This window comes from Geotrypetes seraphini, chromosome 9 (genome assembly GCF_902459505.1).
Source record: "Geotrypetes seraphini chromosome 9, aGeoSer1.1, whole genome shotgun sequence".
In the NCBI taxonomy this organism is placed as follows: Eukaryota; Metazoa; Chordata; class Amphibia; order Gymnophiona; family Dermophiidae; genus Geotrypetes; species Geotrypetes seraphini.
Window position 1 is genome coordinate 416,619 of NC_047092.1, and position 23,278 is coordinate 439,896.

Here is a 23,278-nt window from a genome sequence, read left to right on the forward strand (position 1 = left end):
GCAGACAGTTTACTGAGCAGGAGAATTGGGGCAAAGAGCAGGAGTATACTGAGCAGGGCGGCAGAGAGCAGGAGAGGGCAGTCGGAAAGGACGTGAACGACTGGTCCCCAGCAGTCGCTTCTTTGTTAATTGGTCAGCCCAGTCGGTGTTCCAGATTTTGTTTAATAAATTGCTCCCTGCCTACTTTGCATGACGTTTCCCCTCATTTGCATGCGCGGATCGGATTGCACCACGGTTAGTGAATCGGGTCACAAAGTGGTTGGGACACAATCGGTGTCCTTAGTGAATCTAGCCCTATGTATTCAATGGTCCAACTTAAAGGGATAAGACAGCTGCAAATCTGCTTAAAGCTAATCAGATGAGTGATTTGGACCAGATGCATAGACAAACCTCAGAGTTTGGGAGGCCTGAGCCTAAAGTAGAGGGGGAGGGCAACATTTTGCCTTGTTTCCCCACTGCTCTCCATAACCCAACATATGTATGCTGATGGAGGTCCCTAAGCCCCACCAGCCAAATGTACTGTCTACTGGTTTAGCTGGTAGGGCTCCCCAAGCTATGCCAGCAGAAGTCTTTCTCCAGATGAAGTTGTTTTTTATGAGCTGCTGTGCTACCTACCCTGCCCTCCCCACACCGGGTACATGCTTGATTGAGCCGTGTGAGTGAGGCTCTCCCCTGCACATGCTCTTCCTGCATAAAAGCATAACAATTGCCGCTGCTGGGTCAGACCCGGGGTCCATCGTGCCCAGCAGTCTGCTCACACAGCGGCCCTCAGGTGAAAGACCAGCGCCCTAACTGAGACTATGGGGTAGGAATGGGGGAAGAGCCTCCCTCGTGCACGTTTAGTTTCACTGGGGGGATGCAGGAGGGAGGGGGATGCAAGCACAGCAGGCAGTGTGGCGGCTCAAGAAAAGCAAACATCATCTGGAAAAAGACTTCTGTTGGTGTAGCTTGGGGACCTCCACCAGCTAAACCACAAGACAAAGCATTTGTTTAGGGGGAGGGGACCCAGGTCCCCGCGAGCTCTCTGTGGCTACTAAACCAATGATTTACATAACTATGTGGATTTTACTCTGCTAAATATTGGTTTCTATGTGACTATCATTGTCATTAACATCAGTTCAATCTAATGGAAAATATTTGTTAACAAACCAAAATTACTTCTTTCAGTCTGGCTTGATTGATCTGGATTAGAAGCTCTGAGAGTTTAAATCTTGGTTTTTGACCAAATATTAATTGAAAGAAGAAACAAATTCCCTCGTCCCAAAGACAGTCAGTAGCGTGACGTTATAGCGTAGCCCTCACTTTTTCTGCCATCGTTGCTGTTTGATTATTTCTAAAACAGACAAATCTTTTAGAACCTCCAGCAGAGATTGCTCGAATTTTCATTCAGCTTTCTGATTTTAAGTTCATAAACGTTTTCTTATATTTACTAAATTTGTTATCAGTTTTTGCTCATGAAATGCTCACAGAAGACATCTGTTCACAAATCAAATATAAGATGTTGGTTCTCGATTTCTTCTATTTCTGCCTTTTCTGCTCTCAATGAGGGCTTTCAACTTGCTGTAGTCCCCTTTCATTTTATGGTTGACCAATTCCTCTCGAGTTCGCTGCCTGCTCTCTTTGCAATATTGATTAATCATTTGCATTTCTGCATGATTGAAATCTCCCATAGCATCCTTTGGATAGAATGGCAACCCTCTTATGGAACTGGCCCAAGACCAGCGGGATTTGTCCGTCATAAAGGTTAAGATGTCTGTATCTAGAAGTTTCAACTTAATCTTTGCTAATGTTTGCTTGAAGCTGTTCTCTGTAGCAATGCAGTGATACAGTCCTTGGTCTGATTCTTGCATGGAACGAATCACAAGTCCTTGGTCAGTAGCAATGATTCGCTCATTCAGCTTTACCTGGAAGAATGCAAAGAAATTATGCCTATAGATGATAAGAAGCAGTGAAGATAAATCTAGCCCAGGAAACTATAGCACAGCCAGTAGTTTATACAAAGATTTTCCCACAGTCTAAACAGGGGAGAAAGATCTTTATGAATAATGAACTTGAACTTCCTCTAAGGGCTTCACAGAACATATCGTAAGCTTGAGCTCAGTTTGGTGACATCTAGAGGGATCTTAGGGAATACAGTGCTGGATAAATTTTCCAAGGTCAGTTGTTCAATTCTTCATTTCTAAATGTTTAGACATAGAAAAGAGGGCAACAGTTTTGTCACCACTGACACAGATTAAACTAAACTAAACTAAACTAAACTAAACCTTAGGTTTGTATACTGCATCATCTCTACATTCGCAGAGCTTGACACGGTTAACAAGAATTAGGGTAGAAAGGAACTCCTATGGAGGGAAAGATGAATAGGAAATTTAGAGGATTAGAATAAACAGAGAGGGAGGAAGAGTTACATTTTTGAGAATAACCAGGTTTTCAGATGTTTAAGGAAGAGTTGGAGGGAGCTCAGATTCCTAAGAGGGGAGGTAAGGTTGTTCCAGAGCTCAGGGATTCTAAAAGGGAGGGAGGAACCTAGTTTTCTTACAAGGGAGACGCCTTTTAGAGAAGGAAAGGAAAGTTTCAGTTTTTGGGTGGATCTGGTGGAATTGGGGTTAGAGGAATTCCAAGAAAGAGGAATAAAAGAGGGGGGGAGGATGCCATGTAGGATCTTGAAAGTAAGGCAGGCACATTTGAAGTAGACTCTGGAGATTATCGGAAGCCAGTGGAGCTTGGACAAAAGCGGTGAGACGTGGTCGAATTTGCTTTTTGCGAAGATAAGCTTAGCAGCGGCATTCTGAATCTGCTGGAGTCTTTGAAGGTTTTTCTTTGTTAGGCTTAGGTAGATAGAGTTGCAATAGTCCAGTCTGGAAAGGATGGTGGATTGGACAAGGACGGCAAAGTGTTTTTGATGGAAACAGGTTCTCACTTTCCTCAGCATGTGAAGGCTGAAGAAACATTTTTTTATTAGGGAGTTGAGGTGATCATTGAAGAAAAGTGTAGAGTCAATGATGACTCCCAGAATTTTACTTGAGTATTCAAGATGCAGAGTGGGGCCAGAGGACAGAGGGATGGAGGTGGGCAGTTGGTCTAATTTTGGGCCGAGCCAGAGAAGTTTTGTTTGGATTCGTTCAGTTTCATCTGCAGTTTGGGCCCAGGACTGAAGGTTCGATATATATGAGGATATGTTCGCAGAGAGATTGGTGAGGTTCCGGTCGGTCTCAAGGAAGACAAAGATGTCATCTGCGTAAGTGTAAAGTGTTTCAAGGGGGGAGAGATGGAGGAGTTTAAGGGAGGACATATAAATGTTGAAAAGGATAGGAGAGAGAGATGAGCCTTGTGGGACTCCACAGATCGGGTTCCAGGGGGAGGAAGAAGTGCTCTTCATGTTGACTGTGTAGGAGCGGGAGCGTAAGAACTTCGAGAACCAGTCAAGGACTGTGGAATTAATGCGTATCTCGGTGAGTTGATAAAGTAGGATATCATGATGGACGACATCAAAAGCTGCAGAGAGGTCGAATTGAAGAAGCAAACTTGTTGCGAGAATGGAAATGTTGAACTTTTGAGATTAAGGAGGTCAGAAGGGATTCGGTGCTGAAGTTGGGACGGAAGCCGTATTGGTGGGGTAGCAGAATGGTGAATTTTTCAAGGTAGGAAGATAGTTGAGTGGATATGATGGATTCTAGCATCTTGGTAAGGAGAGGAATGTTTGCTATTGGATGGTAGCTGGATGGTGTAGAGGGGTCTAGATCAGGTTTTTTCAGTAGTGGGGTTAAGGAGATATGGCCCATTTCTGGGGAGAATAGGCCCAAATGGAGGGTGGAGTTTATGAGAATGGTAAGAGAAGAGATGGCCTGAGGGGGAGTGTTCTCGTAAAGGTAGGCGGGGAATGGATCCAAGGTACAATTGCAGGATTTCAGTTTGAGGCAGAGATTATGGACCAGGGATTCAGAGACAAGTTCGAAGGAAGACCAGGATCTGTCAGCTGGGATAGGGTAGGAGTCTGTAAGGATAGGGTTGGGGTCGATTGGAATCAGAGATTTGTAGGAGATTGCAGGAGGGAAGGAGTGCCTCAAGGTGGAGTCCTTATCGCTGAAGAATTTTGCCACTCGGCTGAGGGGGAGGAGGGGAGGATGGAGGCATTTTTGGAGGTTAAGGAACGCCAGATGTTAAATAATGTGCTACTCTGGTTGTTGGATTTGGAGATTTTGTCACCGTAGAAGTTTTTTCTTGCTTTTTTTTAGAACAGTATTGTAGAATTTAATATTGACCCTCCAGGAGTGTCTGTCTGTAGCAGATTTAGATTTTTCCCATTTTTGTTCCAGAGCTCGACATTTCTGTTTCAATTCTCTGTGGTATGAGAGGTACCAAGGGGCCTTGCGAGAATAGGAGATGGTTTTAATGGAAAGAGGGGCGAGGGAATGGAAAGTGGACTCGGAGAGGGCGACCCAGTTTTGCCAGTTTGTTTCTGGTTCTGCAGGTTAGGGATGGGGGAGAATTTGTCAAGAAAATTGGTCCAGAACAGATTGCTCGAGATTTTTTTGCGGAAGGTAATAGAATTTGAGGTGCGGGATGGGGGCCCAAAATGTGACATGAAGATTGGGAGGCAGAAAGCCCCTAGGAAGTGGTCGGACCAGGGGACGATTTCCCAGCGAATGTCAGTGGTTGAGGTTTTGTGAGTAGTGAGATCCAGAAAACTGATGAGGTCTAGTGTGTGGCCTTTTTCGTGGGTAGGGGAGAGAGTGGGAGGGGGAAAGCCTAAAGAGGAGAGGAAGCTATTAAATTTGGATGCGTCCTTGCTGGTGACATCGTCAAGGTGGAGATTGATGTCTCCGATGATCAGTAATCTTTGAAATTTGAGGAAGGCGTTTATTATGGTTTCAAAGATGAGTTCGGAGGAATTGTTCCAAGGAGTAGGTGGGCGGTAAAGGAGCAGGATACCCAGAGGATGAGGGTGGTATTCATCGTTAACTGAGGCTAGCATGTATTCTAATGAGGAGAGGCTGCCCTTTTCAAGGAGCTGGACATCGAAGAATGATTTGAAAAGGAGAGCCAGGCCGCCTCCTTTTTGGTTAGTTCTGGGAGAGAAGAGGCCTTGGTAGCCGTGAGAGCAAAGTTCATTTTGAATAAATTGGGCATCTTTTGTGATCCAAGATTCTGTGATGAATAGGAATCCGGGGTCTGAATCCTTGAGTAGGTCCTTCAAGATTTGAATCTTATTACAAGCGGATCGGGCATTGCAATAAAGTGTCGGGACTGGGGTATGAGAATCAGAGGCAGGGTCGGAGAGAGTGGAAGCGGGGACAGGTTTTAGAGAGGTGTGGTTGACTTTACAAGGGTTTTTATAGGATGGGTGGTGTTTGGAGCGTATCAGCGTGGGAATTCTGAGGCCAGGGCAGGTACTGCGGGCATTTATAGGGTCGAGGAGGTTGGGGGAAGGGGGTGTCAGGCAGGGGGAGAGTTTGAGAGAAGAGCAGAGTAGGAGAAGAAGGAGCCAAGAAGGTGGCTTCATGATGAGAGTTGGGGGACCTATGGGCTAGACGGGCCTGTTTGGGGTGTGTGAGTGTAGGTTAAAATAGAGGAGCGGCTAGATAATGACGTACTAGGTATCGGCACAAACGATATTAGAATAAAACTAGTGGAGCGTTTCTAAATTGGAAAAATTCTGAAATTGATCTAGTGGAAGGGGAGTGAAGATAATCCGGCTATTAATTCAGTGCTCAAATTAGCATAGACTGTTAGATACAATAGGCATTTAACAGATTATTTAAGAATCGACAACAGTTATCAAATATTAAGAAAAACAGCAAGCATTTAACAAATTATAAGATTCAACAAGTATTTAACACAATTTTTTGTTTGCTTTTGCCTATTATATATATTTTATTTAATTTTTTTGAGAGCTAGTAATATATTTGAGAGCTAATAATATATATATATATATTTTTGAGGGCTAGTATATATATATATTTTTTTTTTTTTTGAGAGCTAGTAATTATACTTTACAGTTGAATGAATTCACGATAATACTTAACAATTGGAAAAGTTTTTCCTGTTGGCTCGGGGGATGGGCGGAGCAGTGTTCCCATGCTCTTCTCCTCTCTGGATGCCTCCGTGTTCCCAGCAGCCCGCAGGTATTGGTGTGGGGGCTGAGAAATGGCTGTGTGCCTCAGGAATCGCTGAGTTTTCAAAGGCAGAGGTCTCCTGGTGGATCGGGGAGAGACATAGAAACATAGAAGATGATGGCAGAAAAGGGCTATAGCCCATCTAGTCTGCCCACTTTAACAATCCCACCCCCTGAATTTACCCCCCTAGAGATACCATATGTGTATCCCCTCTACAGTGCTCCCACGCTCTTCTCCTCTCTGGATGCCTCCGTGTTCCCAGCAGCCCGCAGGTATCAGTGTGGGAGCTGAGAAATGGCTGTGTGCCTCAGGAATCGCTGATTTTTCAAAGGCAGAGGTCTCCTATTGGATCAGGGAGAGACAGAGCAGTGCTCCCACGCTCTTCTCCTCTCTGGATGCCTCCGTGTTCCCAGCAGCCCGCAGGTATCGGTGTGGGAGCTGAGAAATGGCTGTGTGCCTCAGGAATCGCTGATTTTTCAAAGGCAGAGGTCTCCTGTTGGATCGGGGAGAGATGGAGCAGTGCTCCCACGCTCTTCTCCTCTCTGGATGCCTCCGTGTTCCCAGCAGCCCGCAGGTATTGGTGTGGGGGCTGAGAAATGGCTGTGTGCCTCAGGAATCGCTGATTTTTCAAAGGCAGAGGTCTCCTGGTGGATCGGGGAGAGACGGAGCAGTGCTCCCACGCTCTTCTCCTCTCTGGATGCCTCCGTGTTCCCAGCAGCCCGCAGGTATCGGTGTGGGAGCTGAGAAATGGCTGTGTGCCTCAGGAATCATTGATTTTTCAAAGGCAGAGGTCTCCTATTGGATCAGGGAGAGACAGAGCAGTGCTCCCACGCTCTTCTCTCTGGATGCCTCCGTGTTCCCAGCAGCCCGCAGGTATCGGTGTGGGAGCTGAGAAATGGCTGTGTGCCTCAGGAATCGCTGATTTTTCAAAGGCAGAAGTATCCTGGTGGATCGGGGAGAGACGGAGCAGTGCTCCCACGCTCTTCTCCTCTCTGGATGCCTCCGTGTTCCCAGCAGCCCGCAGGTATCGGTGTGGGAGCTGAGAAATGGCTGTGTGCCTCAGGAATCGCTGATTTTTCAAAGGCAGAGGTCTCCTATTGGATCAGGGAGAGACAGAGCAGTGCTCCCATGCTCTTCTCCTCTCTGGATGCCTCCGTGTTCCCAGTAGCCCGCAGGTATCGGTGTGGGAGCTGAGAAATGGCTGTGTGCCTCCGGAATCGCTGATTTTTCAAAGGCAGAGGTCTCCTATTGGATCAGGGAGAGACAGAGCAGTGCTCCCACGCTCTTCTCCTCTCTGGATGCCTCTGTGTTCCCAGCAGCCCGCAGGTATCGGTGTGGGGACTGAGAAATGGATGTGTGCCTCAGGAATCGCTGATTTTTCAAAGGCAGAGGTCTCCTATTGGATTGGGGAGAGACAGAGCAGTGGCTCCCATGCTCTTCTCCTCTCTGGATTAAGTAGTCAGGGAGAAACTGCTTTTATTAAGGGTGCAATTTTCAAAGGGTTCTCCCTGGGAAAATAAATGTTTATATATGCCCCTTTCAAACACCTTCCTGGCCCCCCCAGACAAAAAGTGTGGTAAAAGGGTGGACTGAGGATGAAGCCAAAATAATACTGAGGCCATACTGGCAAAGTACACCCAAAAAGTTTCTTTATAATTATTTGCTGGAGTGTTTGCAGCTGCAGATTCTGTGGAGATCTATATTCCTGTTGTCCTAATATCCAAATGTAGAGCCGCTGGAATCCTGCAGAAATTCCCAGAGCCTTTAAGTAGTACACAGTCATTAGACTTTCCAGCCTCTCCCAGAAGAAAAGGGCTAATGGTTAAGACTGTAGCCTCAGCACCCTGAGGTTGCTTCTTGTGACCCTGGGCACGTCACTTAACCCTCCATTGTAAGCCCACCAGAAAAGAGAGAGAGAAATACCTGAGTACCCAAATGTAAACCACATGGAGGGGCATAATCGAAAGGGATGTCTAAGTCTATTTACGTCCATCTTGCAAGTTCTCCAAAGTAAAAACAGCTTAAGACACATTTTTGAAAAATACGTCCAACTTTTTTTTCGTTTCGAAAATCGTCTAATTATACGTCCTGCCGATCTGATCGTCCAAGCCGCTAAATCGTCCATCTTTATACCACATTTTCATCCAACTTTCCGTCCAAGTCCAAAACGCATAGAACAAGCCCTGTGGAAGGGATCTGCAAAGTGAAGGACTGCACACCCAGACATGCCACCTAAATAGTGGGGTACCTTACAGGGTACTGCTGTGAACTTCACAAAAAGGATGCCATGGCTTCTCCTCACTACAGCTCCCTTATAGGTCACGGTGAGCCCCCCAAACCACCTCCAGAATCCCCTATATCCACCTATCTACCACCCCAATAGCCCTTATGGCTGCAGGAGCCACTTATATGCCAGTAGAAAAGGGTTTTGGGGGTTTATAGGGGAGTGCACATGTTTCAGTATCAATGCAGTGATAACAGGGGCTTATGGGCATGGGTCCTCCTCTCTATGGGTCCCTAACCCACCCCCAAGATGATTTAAGCCGCCTCTGTGTTAAGCGACTAGGCTTTCCTATGCCAGGTGGCCAGGTGATGATGATGGTCTGGAGGCTGAATTTTAAATGTGTGATTAATATTTTTTATGGGGGTGGGTCGGTGATCACTGGGGTAGTGTGTGGGGATCTGTATTATGTGTTTGCAGTGCTTATCTGGTGAGTTTAGGTGGGTTTTTGTGACTTAGACCATGTTTTACATGATCTAAGTCACAACGTTCAAGTTCCGTCGATCGTCGGGTGTATAACTTTCGGTTATACATGCTGTATGACTAAGTGTAAGTCGGCCCACATCCCGCCCAACTCCCGCCCTCGACACTCCTCCCGAAACGCCCCATTTAGCTTTGGTCATTCAGCGGTACTATGAAGGCTTAGGTCGTTCAGAAATACGTCCAAAACCGGCACTTGGACGAATTTGAGAAATGTTCATCCAAGTGCTGACTTAGGCTGGTTTTTGGACGTATTTCTCTTTCGATTATGAGCCTCTTAGGTTATAAGTGATGAATAGATGCCAAGATAAACAAATAAATGAGAAACAGAGGGAGGGAAGAGTTTATGAAACATAGTAAATGACAGCAGTCTGCCCTTTAGTTACTGCCCTTAAAAATACTTGATTAAATTAACTTGTCTCTTCTTTGATATTTCTGGGCCGTAGACTGAAGTCCATCTGCTATTGACCTAGGTTCCAACTGCTGAAGTTGCCATCTAAGCTCACTCTGCCTATCCAACCATCCTGTTACTTGCAGGATATCCACTGTAACGTCTTCATGTTCCAAGTTAGTGGAGTTCCCATTGATGCTCTCCCGAATCACCAGTGTTATATATGTATAATTGTTGCTGATTCTTTTGCCTCCCTGGCCATGGACCACACACAAGAGAAGAGCCCTTGTAGCCTAAAACCCTAGCCAAAAAGACTGAGCAAAGTTATATTAAGTGACCCTAGCTGACATGAGGAGTAAAATTCAGCAAACATTTGGGAAAACAGACATGTCTCAATACATGTGTGTGCTGTTACTTAGACATGCATGTTGCTGAGTTGCCTCTGTTGATAATGCAGCCGCGTGTAGGTGGCACAAACTCGTCAATTTCTCCATGCATTTTAGAAAAGCGTCTGTTAGCAGATCCTTTTCTAAAAATACTAGCAAAATTGTACGCATCCCCTTCCACTGATGTCTGAATTCAAATTAGTATGTTGATCTAAAATCTGCTTTCAACTGTATCGTAGAGAATGTGATTTAGTCAACATCACCTCAATAGGTGAGGCTAACAGCCCTATATTAACAGTTAATATGTGTTAATTATCTCAGTTCCTTTCCATTCCTACTCAATTTCATTTTTTGCAGTTATCTCAGGAATTAGCTTGCTTTAACTGTCAAGGTAGGTCCCTGAAAGTCCTGTAGAGCGCACCTGCCCCTTGCAATTGAAACCTCAATATTGAAGAACCACTGCTGCAAAAGTTTATATTCATTTTGTCTGCAAGTCAGTTTTCAAAAGGAAATTGCACTTTTCTTTGCATTTAGAAATGATTTGCAGTTGTGTTACTTTGCACTCTGGCAGGAAATTAGAAAATTGGGACCCCCCTGCCCCAGCGGAGGAAAAAAGCTTCTAAAATGGGGTTACAAATAAAAGTTTGGAGGGGTCCATTTGGGAACTTCTAATTTTGAAAGTTTTGTGCACTGCCTTCTATAGCCTAAAACTTCAAGTGCCTTAAAGGTACCTCAGTGACTTTTAAAACTGATAAATGTTTCTCATCAGCTTAATCTAACTATTGGAAACCGAGTCGAGCTCTCTTAGATTGAAGTCTCGGTATATAAAACAAAGTATTAGATTAGATTTGATAAATTTATTACCTGATATAGTTCCTTATGCATCTTTCTACAAATTGTATATATTTTTACTGATTGTTCAGGTCGGTATCTAATATAATAAAACCTTAAGCCGCGCATGCGCACTTACCTGCGTGCTCCCGTTTTCCGTGCGCTGTAGGTCCCCGCAGGTAGGAGTGCGCATGCGCGGCCTAGGGTTTTGTCGGCTTCAGGCGGCATGGAGGCTGTCGGCCGCGGCAGCTCTTGGCGTCTGCAGGCCACGGCAGCTGTCGGGGCTGTCGGCAGAGGGCACATGTGAAGTAAAGGGTGCTGCTGGACAGGGGAAGAGACGGGGGGGAGAAAAATGAAGGGAGGCCGCCGCGGCTGTTGGCGGAGGGCACACGCGAGGTAAGGGGTGCTGCTGGACAGGGGAAGAGACGGGGGGGTGAGAAAAAGGAAGGGAGGCCTACTGCTGGATGGGGGATCAGAAAAGAGGTGCTAGGGGGGAAGAAAAAGGAAGGGAGGCCTACTGCTGGATGGGGGAGCAGAAAAGAGGTGCTAGGGGGAAGAAAAAGGAAGGGAGGTCTACTGCTGGACAGGGGAGCAGGAAAGAGGTGCTGATGGACAGGGGAAGAGACTGGGGGGGAGAAAAAGGAAGGGAGGCCTACTGCCGAGCAGGGGGACAGGAAAGAGGTGCTGCTGGACAGGGGGGAGATTAAAAAAAGGGAGAAGGGCTGCTGCTGGATAAGGGGAGCAGTGAAGGGGTGGTGGTGGACACAGGGAAGGTAAAAGGAAGGGAGAATGGGTGGACAGCTGAGGAAAAAGACAGAAAGAAAGACAGAAATACAGAAAGCGGCTAAGGAGAGAGAAAAAGAAATAAAGACAGACAGACATACACACATATATTCTAGCACCCGTTAATGTAACGGGCTATAAGACTAGTATAAGAATAAAGTTGTTCATTATTATTATACCTGAGGCTGAGGTTTGATATCCCTCTATCTTGTGGTAGTTCACCATTATCTGCTTAAGTGCTATGAATTCCCATTCTGTGGTCTACCTATTGGGTTAATTTCTAGAAAGAAAAGTGTGTAACTCCACCTATACATCTCTCAGTCAGTAGCAGCTGACTTAGGCTGCTTAAGTTGATTGTATCAAGGTAAAAAGGATCTTCAGTCATTGAAAATTTACCCTCATTAGTTACTTAAGATGCAGAGCTGAATCACTTACCTCTTTCCTACGATCATTATCCTTTTGTATCAGCCACTTGACTGATGCTTGTGGAGATTTCATAGTGCATGCCAAGAATGTTGTATTATTTTTCACACCATATTGTATTATCTCTGCTGTATTTCTGTATTCTGAAAAGCAGAATAATGCAACCAGTACATTACTAAAACTTCTCTTTTTTAAAAAAAAAAGTGCAGTCAAAATTTAGATTTGTCCATCCATTGCACTGTGAGTTAATTCACACAAATCACTTATTAATTTAACATGCTTCTGTTACATTAGGTGGTCAATCCCTAGTTGTGAACTGTTACAGAAGGATGTCAATCACATCTTTAACTCCTCCTCTTTTACCAGTGGAGTATAGTGGGGTCTTCTGTTTTTTTCTTCTGTAAGTGAACTGAGAAGGTGGATTTTGAACTGTTCTGTTAAATTTTTATAATTTTTGGATATTTTTCTTCCATTTAATGAGGCTTTAGTACCAAGAGATCCTCATATTTCGGGCTACTCTGCCTGGGCAAGGACATGGACTCCGCAAGGGGGGGCTGGAGCAAGCAGGACAACCTTCAGGTGAACCTGCTGAACCAGCCTGCTTTGTGCATGTTCGAGGCTCAGTGTCCTTTGCCCTGGGAGCCAGCTCGCCTTCTGATTTATTAGAGGCTTGAGCGCATGCTCTGGGGCCCCAGTGAAAATTGGAAGGTGGCCAATGTTAACTGATTTTTAAAAAGGGTTCCAGGGGAGATCCGGGAAATTACAAACCGGTAAGCCTCACTTCAGGGCCGTGCAAAATGGCAGAAACAATTATAAAAAATAAAATTGTGGAACACGTAGACAAACATCCAGTCTTCTTCATCCAGATAGGCTGCAGGGAAGCTGACACAGACAGACACCAACACAGCACAATGAGTACAGCCCATTATTCCCTATGGGAAAAATTAGGGGAGGGGAGGGTCTGAAAAAGTGAATTTTGAGGGTTTCTGGTGCCAGAGCTATAGTCCTTCTCCAAAACCCTTTTCCCTGAATTTATTTTTTTAACTTCAGGGGTGCCCCTACAGGCCGTTTTTGTCACTAATGTGGCTTCGTGAAAGGAGGGGGTGGGTTATTCAAAATGTTAAAGAAGGCAACAGATTGCAGGACAACAAGTTTATACATAAGCGGAACATGAAAAGTAAAGACAGCCCTAACTCCCATACTGACTTCTAAAATTGATTCATATAAGGACAAGCAAATAGCATATGTAAAAAGGGCCCAACATTTACCTTACATAACCAACAAATACCCGATCCTCCTTTTGCCAACCAGAAAACCTTGCAAAGTGTCCAAAAGGTGTGAAGAACCACATAGAATAAAGACTGAGTCACTGAAGCTGACAGAATTGGCCTACTAACTTTAGACCCTAAAAACAATACAGTTCACATCTTTTACATGTTCCCAAATCTGTTCCAGAGTCACACGTCAATTCTCCTCCTTAAACTTCCTGTACAGAAGAAGCCTTTTTCTGTTGCTCAATCAACCCTACACATAAATCCTGCAAACCATTATCCCCCCTCTGTACCATCCCAAACAACCAGGAGCTCCTCAAACAATAAGGACATAAGAATTGCTATACTGGGACAGTCTGAAGATCCATCAAGCCCAGTATCCTGTTTCCAATAGTTGCCAACCAAAGTCCCAAGTACCTAGCAACCATCGATAGTCATACTGAGACAACTCCAGACCAAATTCCTCCCTCAAGGCATCAAAAACTCATAAGACATCAAATTCCCTTAGACTGCCAGCCAGCCCAATTGATCATAGTACCTTGAATCTGTATCTCAGGATTATTCCAGATGGGTACAAATTCAGCTACCAGCCAAGCCAAATCCAACACACCTGACAAAAATGGAAAAACACGTGGTGTTGTACCCAGCACCACCAAAAGAAGGCACCATACTCTCTACCTACATTACAAGCAAGCTTTCTAGTGGAAAAGGGTATACCAAAGCCTGTTCCAACTGAACCATCGAGGACATTGCCCGTACCCTATCAGGAAATTCATACCCCCCTCTATCCTTCAATTGTTTAAGCTTTTTCAAAGTTATTAAAGAGAGGTATACCTCTTGTGACAGGCAGGACCTTGTCTCGACCAGAGACTCTGCTGCTAACTCTCCTTATGCTATGCTAAACCAGAGCCTATTCCCAGAGAAGGAAAGAGTAATGTAAAGTCTGGCAAACAAACAATAGGCACACCAGAAAGACAGAACAGAGGACATAGTGCAGCAGCAGCAGCTCAAAATCCCACTATATTTCCTTATTATTCCTTATACAAATCTGCAGAAGGAAAAACTCCCTTTAATCCTACAGTATTTCAGGCTGACAAACAGAGGGTTAAAGATAGGGAAGGAGTCAGGAGAGCTGATGTGCACCAGGCAGTGCAGGAGCCCGGGAAAGAAAAAGCCTCTACAGCTAAGAGCTGCAAGGCATATTCGGAAACGCTGAGAAAGTTTCTACACCAGTCCCTCCACTTCGTTGGAAATTTCAGCCAGGAGTTCCCAGGCAAGAAAGGAATCCATTTCCCAAGGAAAGGTTAGCTTGGGAGGGGGAGGATTCTGAAATGAGGGTTTTCACAGGTTGGGGGCAGGGAGCCAAGAAAGAAAGAAGCAACGGCTGTGGGTTTTGAGTCAAATAACCTAGATTATGACATGGAATGTAGTTATGAACCAGAGGAAGGTATATTTGAAGAAAGCGTGTATGACTAGAGCTGATTAACTGAGAAACCTTCCTGTTTAGAAGTGAAACAAATTATCCTGTTCCTAAAGAACTGAAACAGAGGTTTAATTACATGTTTGGGGACAGGAGTGTGAAGGAGCTTTGGTGCATTGGGGGAAAGAATCCCAGTACTGCTGAAGTTTAAGCCCGAGCTCCAAGTAAGGCTAATTTAGGTGCCCAAAGTTTGTTCCTGTCCTGAGCCACTGAATCATTGGGAACACAGGTGGTGTGCAGGGTCATTATTCTGTATTTGGGTGGTGTAAGTTCCCACACATACGGGCCCTAGCTATAGGAAGTCAGGGCAGTATTGTGAGAGAGTGCTCTGTGGAGCTGGGCACAGGAGAGAGTCCGTTTTTGGACTGTGGCTACTAAAGGCAGTCTGAAGATTGAGTAAAGGCCGGAGCACTGCCTAGTATTGCCTGTAGGCAAGGCAAAGTGGGTCCCGTTTGCAGAGGCTGCTTAAACTATGGTACAGCTGCAGCCTCTGGGACAAAATCTCTGTGAAATAATTTTGCTTTGTTTTGATAAAGAATGAACTTTTGGGGAATATTGAAACGATTGCTATATTCTGCTGCCAGGACTGTGTGGAGAGCGGCCAGGTGATTTTGATACCAGTTTCCCCTGTATGAAGGAATACAAAGGAAAATAAATTGTTTTTCTGTTTTGAAAGTGGCAGGGCTCAGAGAATGGTTATTTTGGAGAAACCTACATAACTCCATTGGCAGCCTGTGGGACTGGATTCATGCGCATATGGTGGGTGTTTGGGCCTTGCCCTGTTGGCAGGTCTTGACCCCGCCACACTCTCCATAGAGAACATAACACCTTAACCTCAATTCCCTTATAAAATGCATCCAGGAAAGGCAAAGGCACCATACTCAACAGATAATTAATTTTTGGTACCAGCACCATCTTTATGGCCTCCAACCCACCCCACCAAGATGAGTACTTCAAAGAGCTCTCCACCATAACTCCATACCAGACCCCTAAATATTTCATCTTAGAGGCTGCCCAAGCCTATGTCAAATCCCCAGTGTGACACCTCTGAGTATGGACTTTAAAAAGCATCACCTCCCCCAATTCACCTTATACCCCAACACTGCAGAAAACCTGTCCAACAAAGTGATTAAGCCATGTAAAGACACTGGGCTCAAATAAACAACAAATCACCTGTGTAAGCAGGCAGCTTACAATGCACATTTCATAGACGCACTCTCTCAATTGCCACACTTGCCCGGACAGCAATCACCAAAGACTCCAAAGCCAAATTAAAAAACAAAGGCAACAAAGAGCAACCCTGCTTCATGCCTCGATGTAAACTGAATTCTGTAGATAGAGTTCCATTAACAACCAACCGAGTTTGAGGCACAGCATATAACAATCACACCATGTTCACAAATCAAAGCAACACCTTAAATAAATAACCCCATTGAATTCTATCAAATGCCTTCTCTGCATCTAAAGATAAATCCAAGAGGGGATCAGGCAATTCAGGAGCCACAGTAAACACAGTCCAAAATGTGTGTGAATTGTCCATAGCATACCTCCCCTCTGTATGGACTAGGAGAAGGAGAGAATTAGACATCCTCCGGAACAAGGATTCAGCGCATGAGAAATGCTAAGGCAGCCATAGAATATAATGGGGGCCTTAGCATTTAGCGCCTTAATAAAAGGACCCCTAAGACCTACTTTTTGCCTTTAGCTACAAAGGAATCCCAAGAAAGACAGTGTCTGTGGAGCTCAGCATGGATTGAAATTGGCTCCTTTGTTTTTTTTTTAAACCTTCTAAGGAATTCTTTTTGGGATGGTGTATTAAATAAATGTTTCTGATGTTACAAAGAGACAAAAGGAGAAGGAGTGAGATTATTTTGTTAAGATTCAGAGGACACCAGTTAAAAACTTTATTTTCTGGAATATCCTTTTAAGTGTGTTAAGTATAAATCTGGCATAATTTTTGAACTAGCTCAGTTGGAAAGTTAGGACTACTCTTGTGTGTGGTCCTTTTGGATCTTAATGATTAAACATATCTTCAGATTTATAGATGTGCTACTTCTGATTTTCCTTTGTGATTGATGAATTTCTTATCATAGAAACATGAAGGCAGATAAAGGCCAAATGGCCCGTCCAGTCTGCCCATCAACAGCATCCACTAACTCTATCTGTTCCTAAGATCCCACATGTCTGTCCCACGATTTCTTGAATTCAGACACAGTCTTTGTCTCCACCACCTCTACCAGGAGACTATTCCACACCTCCAACACTCTTTCTATTAAAAAGTATTTCCTTAGATTACTCCCAAGCCTATCATCTCTTAATTTCATTCTATGTCCTCTCATTCTGGAGCTTCCTTTCAAATGTAAGAGACTTGCCTCTTGCGCATTTTTGTCATTTAAACATCTCTATCATATCTCCTCTCTCGTGGAGAGATATAGATATTGAGATTTGTATGTCTGTCCCGATATGTCTTATGATGAAGACCACCAACCATTTTAGTAGCCGCCTTCTGGACCAACTACATCCTGTTTATATCTTTTTGAAGGTGTGGTCTCCAGAATTGTACACAATATTCTAAATGAGTTCTCACCAGAGTCTTATACAGGGGCATCAATATCTCCTTTTACCTATCCTAGCATCCTTCTAGTTTTCGCCGTTGCCTTTTCAATCTGTTTGACCACCTTTAGATCATCACATCCAAACCCCACTTCTCTTCCATGCACAAAAGTTCTTCACCCCCTAATCTCTACCATTCCCTTGGGTTTTTGCAGCCCAGATGCATGACCTTGCATTTCCTAGTATTAAATCTTAGCTGCCAATTTTCAGACCTTCAAGCTTTGCTAGGTCCTTCCTCATGTTATTCACACCATCACTGTTGTCTACTCTATTGCAAATTTTGGTATCATCTATAAAGAGGCAAATCTTACCTGACAGCCCTTCAGCAATATCGCTTATATAAATGTTAAAAAGAACAGGCCCAAGAACAGAACCTTGAGGCACATCACTGGTAACATTCCTTTCTTCAGAGAGATCTCCATTGACCATTACCCTCTGTCATCTTCCACTCAACCAGTTCTTGACCCAGTCCGTCAGTTTAGGTCCCATCCTGAGGGCACTCAATTTATCTATTAAACGCCTTTGTGGAACACTGTCAAAGGCTTTGCTAAAATCTAAATACACTACATCTAGAGCCTTTATCCACACCTTTATCCAATTCTCTGGTCACCCAGTCAAAGAAATTGATCAGATTTGTCTGACAAGACCTGCTTCTAGTAAAGCCATGTTGCCTCAGGTTCTGTAAACCACTAGATTCCAGAAACGTCACTATTCTCCGTTTTAAAAGCATTTCCATTAATTTACCTACCACAGAAATCTGACTTATTGGCTTGTAGTTCCCTACTTCTTCCTTACTTCCACTTTTCCATTTGTAACTCCTCATAACATGTGGACTTGATGCTATATTTTCTTATATTTATTTTTAATAGTTTTTCTGGATTATTATGCTTATCTTACTTATTCATTCTTTCACTTGCAGATTCTTGTTACATCGCAGAGTAAGCATAACGATAAGTCTAATTTTTACCATATATAACTATTTGTAGGGGTTGTTCTTGATCATATAAACCCAGAGTTGTTCCTGGAAGGCAAGATTACCAGCCAGAAACTGATCTATTTTGGACATGTAATGAAGGCAAATTCACTAGAAAAGGAGGCGCTACTTGGAATGGTCAGTGGTAAAAGGAAGCAGGGGAGACTAAAGGCCCATTGGCTGGATATCATCAAGCATGACACGGGAATGAACATCAAGCAATTGAAAGAAACATGGCGAGAACTGGCCTGCAGAGTTTCCAAGGGTTGGACACGACTGAATGGACAGTAGAAGTAGTTAGTGGAAGTTTGTTAATACTTTTGTACTGTCTTGCTTTATTTTTTCTTTTATCTGACTGATGTTAAATTATTGTATTTTAATCTACTGAGGTACCTATTGTAACAATGCGTAATAAATGACATCAGAAAACATGGATGTTTTGTGTGATTTACCTTTCAGGTTAAATCCTCGGCATTGAGTCATAGGATTTCCATGTCGTATATCTTGTCTACGACTTCTCCTTTAGAGTTTAAGAGGAAAAACCCAAAACTGTCAGTGTATCATAACTGAAAAACACTAAAACCAAATAATATTAGATACTCTAAAAAGGCTGGATTAACTATTAAGCACGATTAAGGGAATGAGAACTTGACAGCCAACATTGAGTACCTTTACCTAGTTTGTGGGGTGACGGGTTTGTAGAGAGCTTAATCATAATGTGGGAACCCAATTACAAGAACCTGGGATCTCTCACCTTTTGCCAGTTGGATAGAATCTCGAGCAGGCTTTGCCATCCCAGGCACAGTAAGGGTCTCTGGCTAGGCAGCAGTCAGCGCAGGCTGCACCGTAGGCGTGGCAGCGATGCAGAGAGAGCTGGGTAACACCCTCCTCAGAGGTGACATACAGCTGTTGCTGTGGACAAAATGGAAATCAGTTTAACATTGGTGATATCAGTTTTAAGAATTGAGGAATTAGGGTAACTTAACAAACGATGTTATGGAGCCTAGCGGATGTTATCAGGCAAAGAAAATAGTCCTTGTTAGCCCGAGTGGTAGATCCACTTGTAGGCAGCTAATCAACTGGAGAGCAATGTTTTCTTTACTGAGGCTCCAAAACTGACTATTATAACTCTCTGTACTGTAGAGGTGTACCCTTTACTGAAACACTTAAATTGGTTTAAAATAGGGCACAAAACGGATCTTTGGTTCAAAGAAATAGGATCATATCAAACCATTTCTGATTAAGCAACTGACTGAAATTTAAAATTTTGATATTAGCTCATTGAATAGTTTTTACTCAGAAGCCTTATCTGGTAGATCACCTGATTTAATGTGTATTGAGCAGAACTTTCTTTTCATTCCAAGCACATTTCATATTCTGCTAACTCTCGCTCAAATTTTGCTGGACACTACTTGCCAAGCAGCACTTGGCTTCCTTGCTTCTGTGTACGGAATATTGTGCTTCAACCTGAGGAGCGAAAGATATCATCTGATGTTAAGAACATAAGAATTGCCATACTGGGCAGACCACAGATCCATCAAGCGCAGTATCCTGCTCCTAAAAGTGGCCAATTCAGGTCTCAAGTACTTGGCAAAATCCCAGCCCTGCTCCTACCTTACAAGTGGCTGAATGTTCGGTGTTTCACGTTTTAAGTTTTATTAAAAATTTCTTATACCACTCAATCAAACTTCTGAGCGGTGTACAATGAAAATTTTTTTACAGCAACCGAAAATAATACAGCTGTTAAAACTGACAAATGTTGACGACTGGGGATATTAGTGAAATGAAAAAGACACAAAGACTTACAGAAAAAGGAGGGAAAAAAGGGAAGAACTACAATATTCAAAGTAAAGAGAATAAAAAAGGGACAAACAATAGGAAGGAGGTCTGCGGAGTAATTAACTGTAAGGCGATGCATGTCGGTAACAAAAATCTTATACACGAATACAGGATGTCTAGAGCAGTACTCGGAGAGACCCCCAGGAAAGAGACTTGGGAGTACTGGTCGACAAGTCAATGAAGCTGTCCGCGCAATGCATGGTGGCGGCAAAAAGGGTGAACAGAATGCTATCATAAACAGATCAGAGAAGGTTATCATGCTGCTGTACTGAGCCATGGTACGCCCTCACCTGGAATACTGCGACCAGCACTGGTCGCCGTACATGAAGAAGTACACAGTACTACTCGAAAGGGTCCAGAGAAGAGCGACTAAAATGGTTAAGGGGTTGGAAAAGTTGCCGTACAGTGAGAGGGTAGAGAAACTGGGCCTCTTCTCCCTTGAAAAGAGGAGACTGAGAGGGGACATGATCAAAATATTCAAGATAATGAAGGGAATAGACTTAGTAGATAAAGACAAGTTGTTCACCCTCTCCAAGGTAGAGAGAACGAGAGGGCACTCTCTAAAGTTAAAAGGGGATAGATTCTGTACGAACGTAAGGAAGTTCTTCTTTACCCAGTGAGTGGTAGAAAACTGGAACGCTCTTCCAGAGTCTGTTATAGGGGAAAACACCCTTCAGGGATTCAAGACAAAGTTGGACATGTTCCTGCTGAACCAGAATATACGCAGGTAAGGCTAATCTCAGTTAGGGCACTGGTCTTTGACCTAAGGGCCGCCACGTGAGCGGACTGCTGTGCACGATGGACCACTGGTCTGACCCAGCAGTGGCAATTTTTATGTTCTAATGTAGTTAAATGTTAAAAGCATCTTGAAATAGGAAATGACTTGGATGTGCGACTTCCCTTCTCTGCTTCCTCAATATTTTTTAATGCAGAATCATTAGTAACTTCTAGGCGGCATTGACAGTCATAGAAAAATTGTGCAGGTAAAGTACTTTTCAATAGTTTTAGCAGCAAAAGCTGGGTGTACAAGGTTTGCCAAAACGAAAGTTAACTTACCTTGAAACTGTAAAGTGTGTTTAATTCAATTGTTGAGACAGGAGGGGCAGGCTTATATTTCTGAATCATAAAAAGCTTTTTACCTTTTTAGATGAAATTTTCATTGTTGTAATAGGAGCATGATTCTAAAAAGAGAACACATGAAAAATCAGGACCATATTTGCTTTGATATTTTCTTTCTGCATCATTGGTTTGACAAGCAGTCAAACAACAGAGACAATATTTAGAAGAAGTTATATGCTCACTGGTGGCTGGAGAACATATTCCTTCCCTATCCCTGGATTTTCAGTTTCGGCAGGGGTAATGTTATAACAGGGCAGCTAGGAAGGTCCATCCATGAAGCGGAGATGTCGTCCATGATTTGCCTAAACTTCACCCTTGTGCATATTCATAGTAAAATCACACTTGACGTGACATGTAAATCAGTCAGAGGCACAACCGTGGGCCATATTCTGACAGTGCGAAGAGCATATGACACTGGAACTGGACACCTCTAGCTTAGGCCTAACTTTATAAGCACAAAGGGTAAAAGGGATGGGACTTGATATACTGCTTTTCTGTGTGGTTTATTGCCCAGAGTCACAAGGAGCTGCAGTGGGAATTGAATTCACAACCTCAGGGTGCGGAGGCAGCTGTTCTAAGCACTAGGATACTCCTCTACTCCATAACTTTTATGATGAATATTCAGGTGAAAAAGTTACAATCTAGCTGAAAATAGAGCACAAATTTAGTAGGGTAACTTAGGAGGATTAATTTATTGGTTTATTGCAAACTGCTCTGAATGTTCAGAAAGGAAAATATAAAATGTAGAGATAAATAAATCAAACTGAACTGAGAGGAGGATGTCATTTTCTTCCCCTAAACACATGCACAGGAAATGCCCTTTCTTAATGTGCTCAAAAGTGTGCATGTGATGAATTTGTGCAAACCTTCAGCTGTCTTTTCAGACAAGCATTTTGCTCATGTAAATATCTTTGAAAATTGCCATCCAAACAGATACAATCCTTCTTCTGGCAACACCTCCTCATTCTGAGATGATGATTTCTGAAAAATCCTTTCACCAAGGGTGACGAAACAAGCTGTAAAGTGTAAGTTAAATGCACCTGGTTTCCAGTGAAAAGAACCAGTTTATTTACGGTTTCTTCCTTTGGCATGTGAGCTCAGATATGCTGCAAGCAATGGCATAGTGTGGGATGCCAGACTGCCCCAGGTGCAGACTTCACAAGGGGGGGGGGGGGACCACACTAGATCCAGTGTCTCTCCTCCTCTCTGTCCCTTGCATACCTCTTTAAATGTTCATCCGCACAAGTACCATCTTCCACTTGCTGCTCATGCCAGCCTCGGTTCCCTTCTGATGTCACTTCCTGGTTTTGGGAGCCAAGGCCAGTGTGAGCAGCAGGTGGAAGATGCTGCTTGCCCTGGAAAACACTTCAAGAGGTACATGGGAGGCGGGGGGGCCACACAGCACGGCAGGGAAGAGTGGCGCCACTGCTCTGAGCAACAACCTCCTAGCTATACCACTGACTCTTTGATTCCTTTGTTCTTAAAGTTTTCAAGATTTTTAGGCTATGGAACCATTCATACATACAAACTTTCCTGTCCCTCTGTTAAAGATATTAGATCAGTCAGTAAAATGGCTCATTCTTTTTCGTTTTTATTAACTGCATTGTGGAATGATCTACCTTCAGAAATAAGATCTTGTATTTTGCTTCAGGTCTTCCGAAAAATCTTAAAAACCATGTTGTTTCAACATTTTTTAAACAATAATTTTTAAGGACTGTAATGTTATCCCTTTTAGATAAATTGTTGTAAATTGAGTTAAGCCCTATTTTTTTAGTATATAAATCCAAGATTAGATTAGATTAGACTGCAGGACCATTTTATTTGATCTTTAAGAAAGTTCTTTTTGTTTTTGTCAAAATCTACCTAAACATGAAGTCTTAAGTACAATAGGTCAAACCTTAAAAACTTCCAGCTCTTCAAGGATAAGCTCTCCATTTGCTGAATTGTTTATGGGCAGAACAACAACTTTTTGGACAGTCCCTTGGTCTGGAATAAGAAAAACAAGCAAAATTTATAGTAAATAAATATGACTTTTTAATATATGAAATGGAAGAGATAGACGCACCCAGATAACTCCAAAGATATTGATATTGATGCCCCCCCAGGAGTATCAGTAGGCTTAACCCACGACTTACGCTCCTGGGAATATTCAAAAGAGCTGCCCTGGTGCAAGGGAAAGCTCCTCATTAAGTCTAAGTCCTTGGTATCCTAATAGAGAAGACCATGCCACCTCCCTGAGGTGGTAGTCTCAGGGAGTGTGGGAAGAAACAGCAATATTTAAAAGGAGGTGTA

General features: G+C 43.5%; 1 protein-coding gene across 1 annotated transcript in view; it reads right to left on the reverse strand.

Moving 5' to 3' along the window:
* Positions 1-939: 939 nt before the first annotated feature.
* The window catches only part of SEMA3C (semaphorin 3C), a 126,060-nt gene continuing 103,721 nt past the window's right edge, over positions 940-23,278 (reverse strand). The window contains exons 13-18 of the mRNA XM_033959070.1: positions 22,884-22,972; positions 21,007-21,048; positions 18,783-18,940; positions 18,481-18,548; positions 11,704-11,834; positions 940-1,904 (exon numbers count right to left, since the gene is read on the reverse strand). Of these exons, the coding sequence (XP_033814961.1) occupies positions 1,488-1,904; positions 11,704-11,834; positions 18,481-18,548; positions 18,783-18,940; positions 21,007-21,048; positions 22,884-22,972 (905 nt within the window). The 3' untranslated portion in view covers positions 940-1,487. The remainder of the gene's footprint in view (positions 1,905-11,703; positions 11,835-18,480; positions 18,549-18,782; positions 18,941-21,006; positions 21,049-22,883; positions 22,973-23,278) is intronic.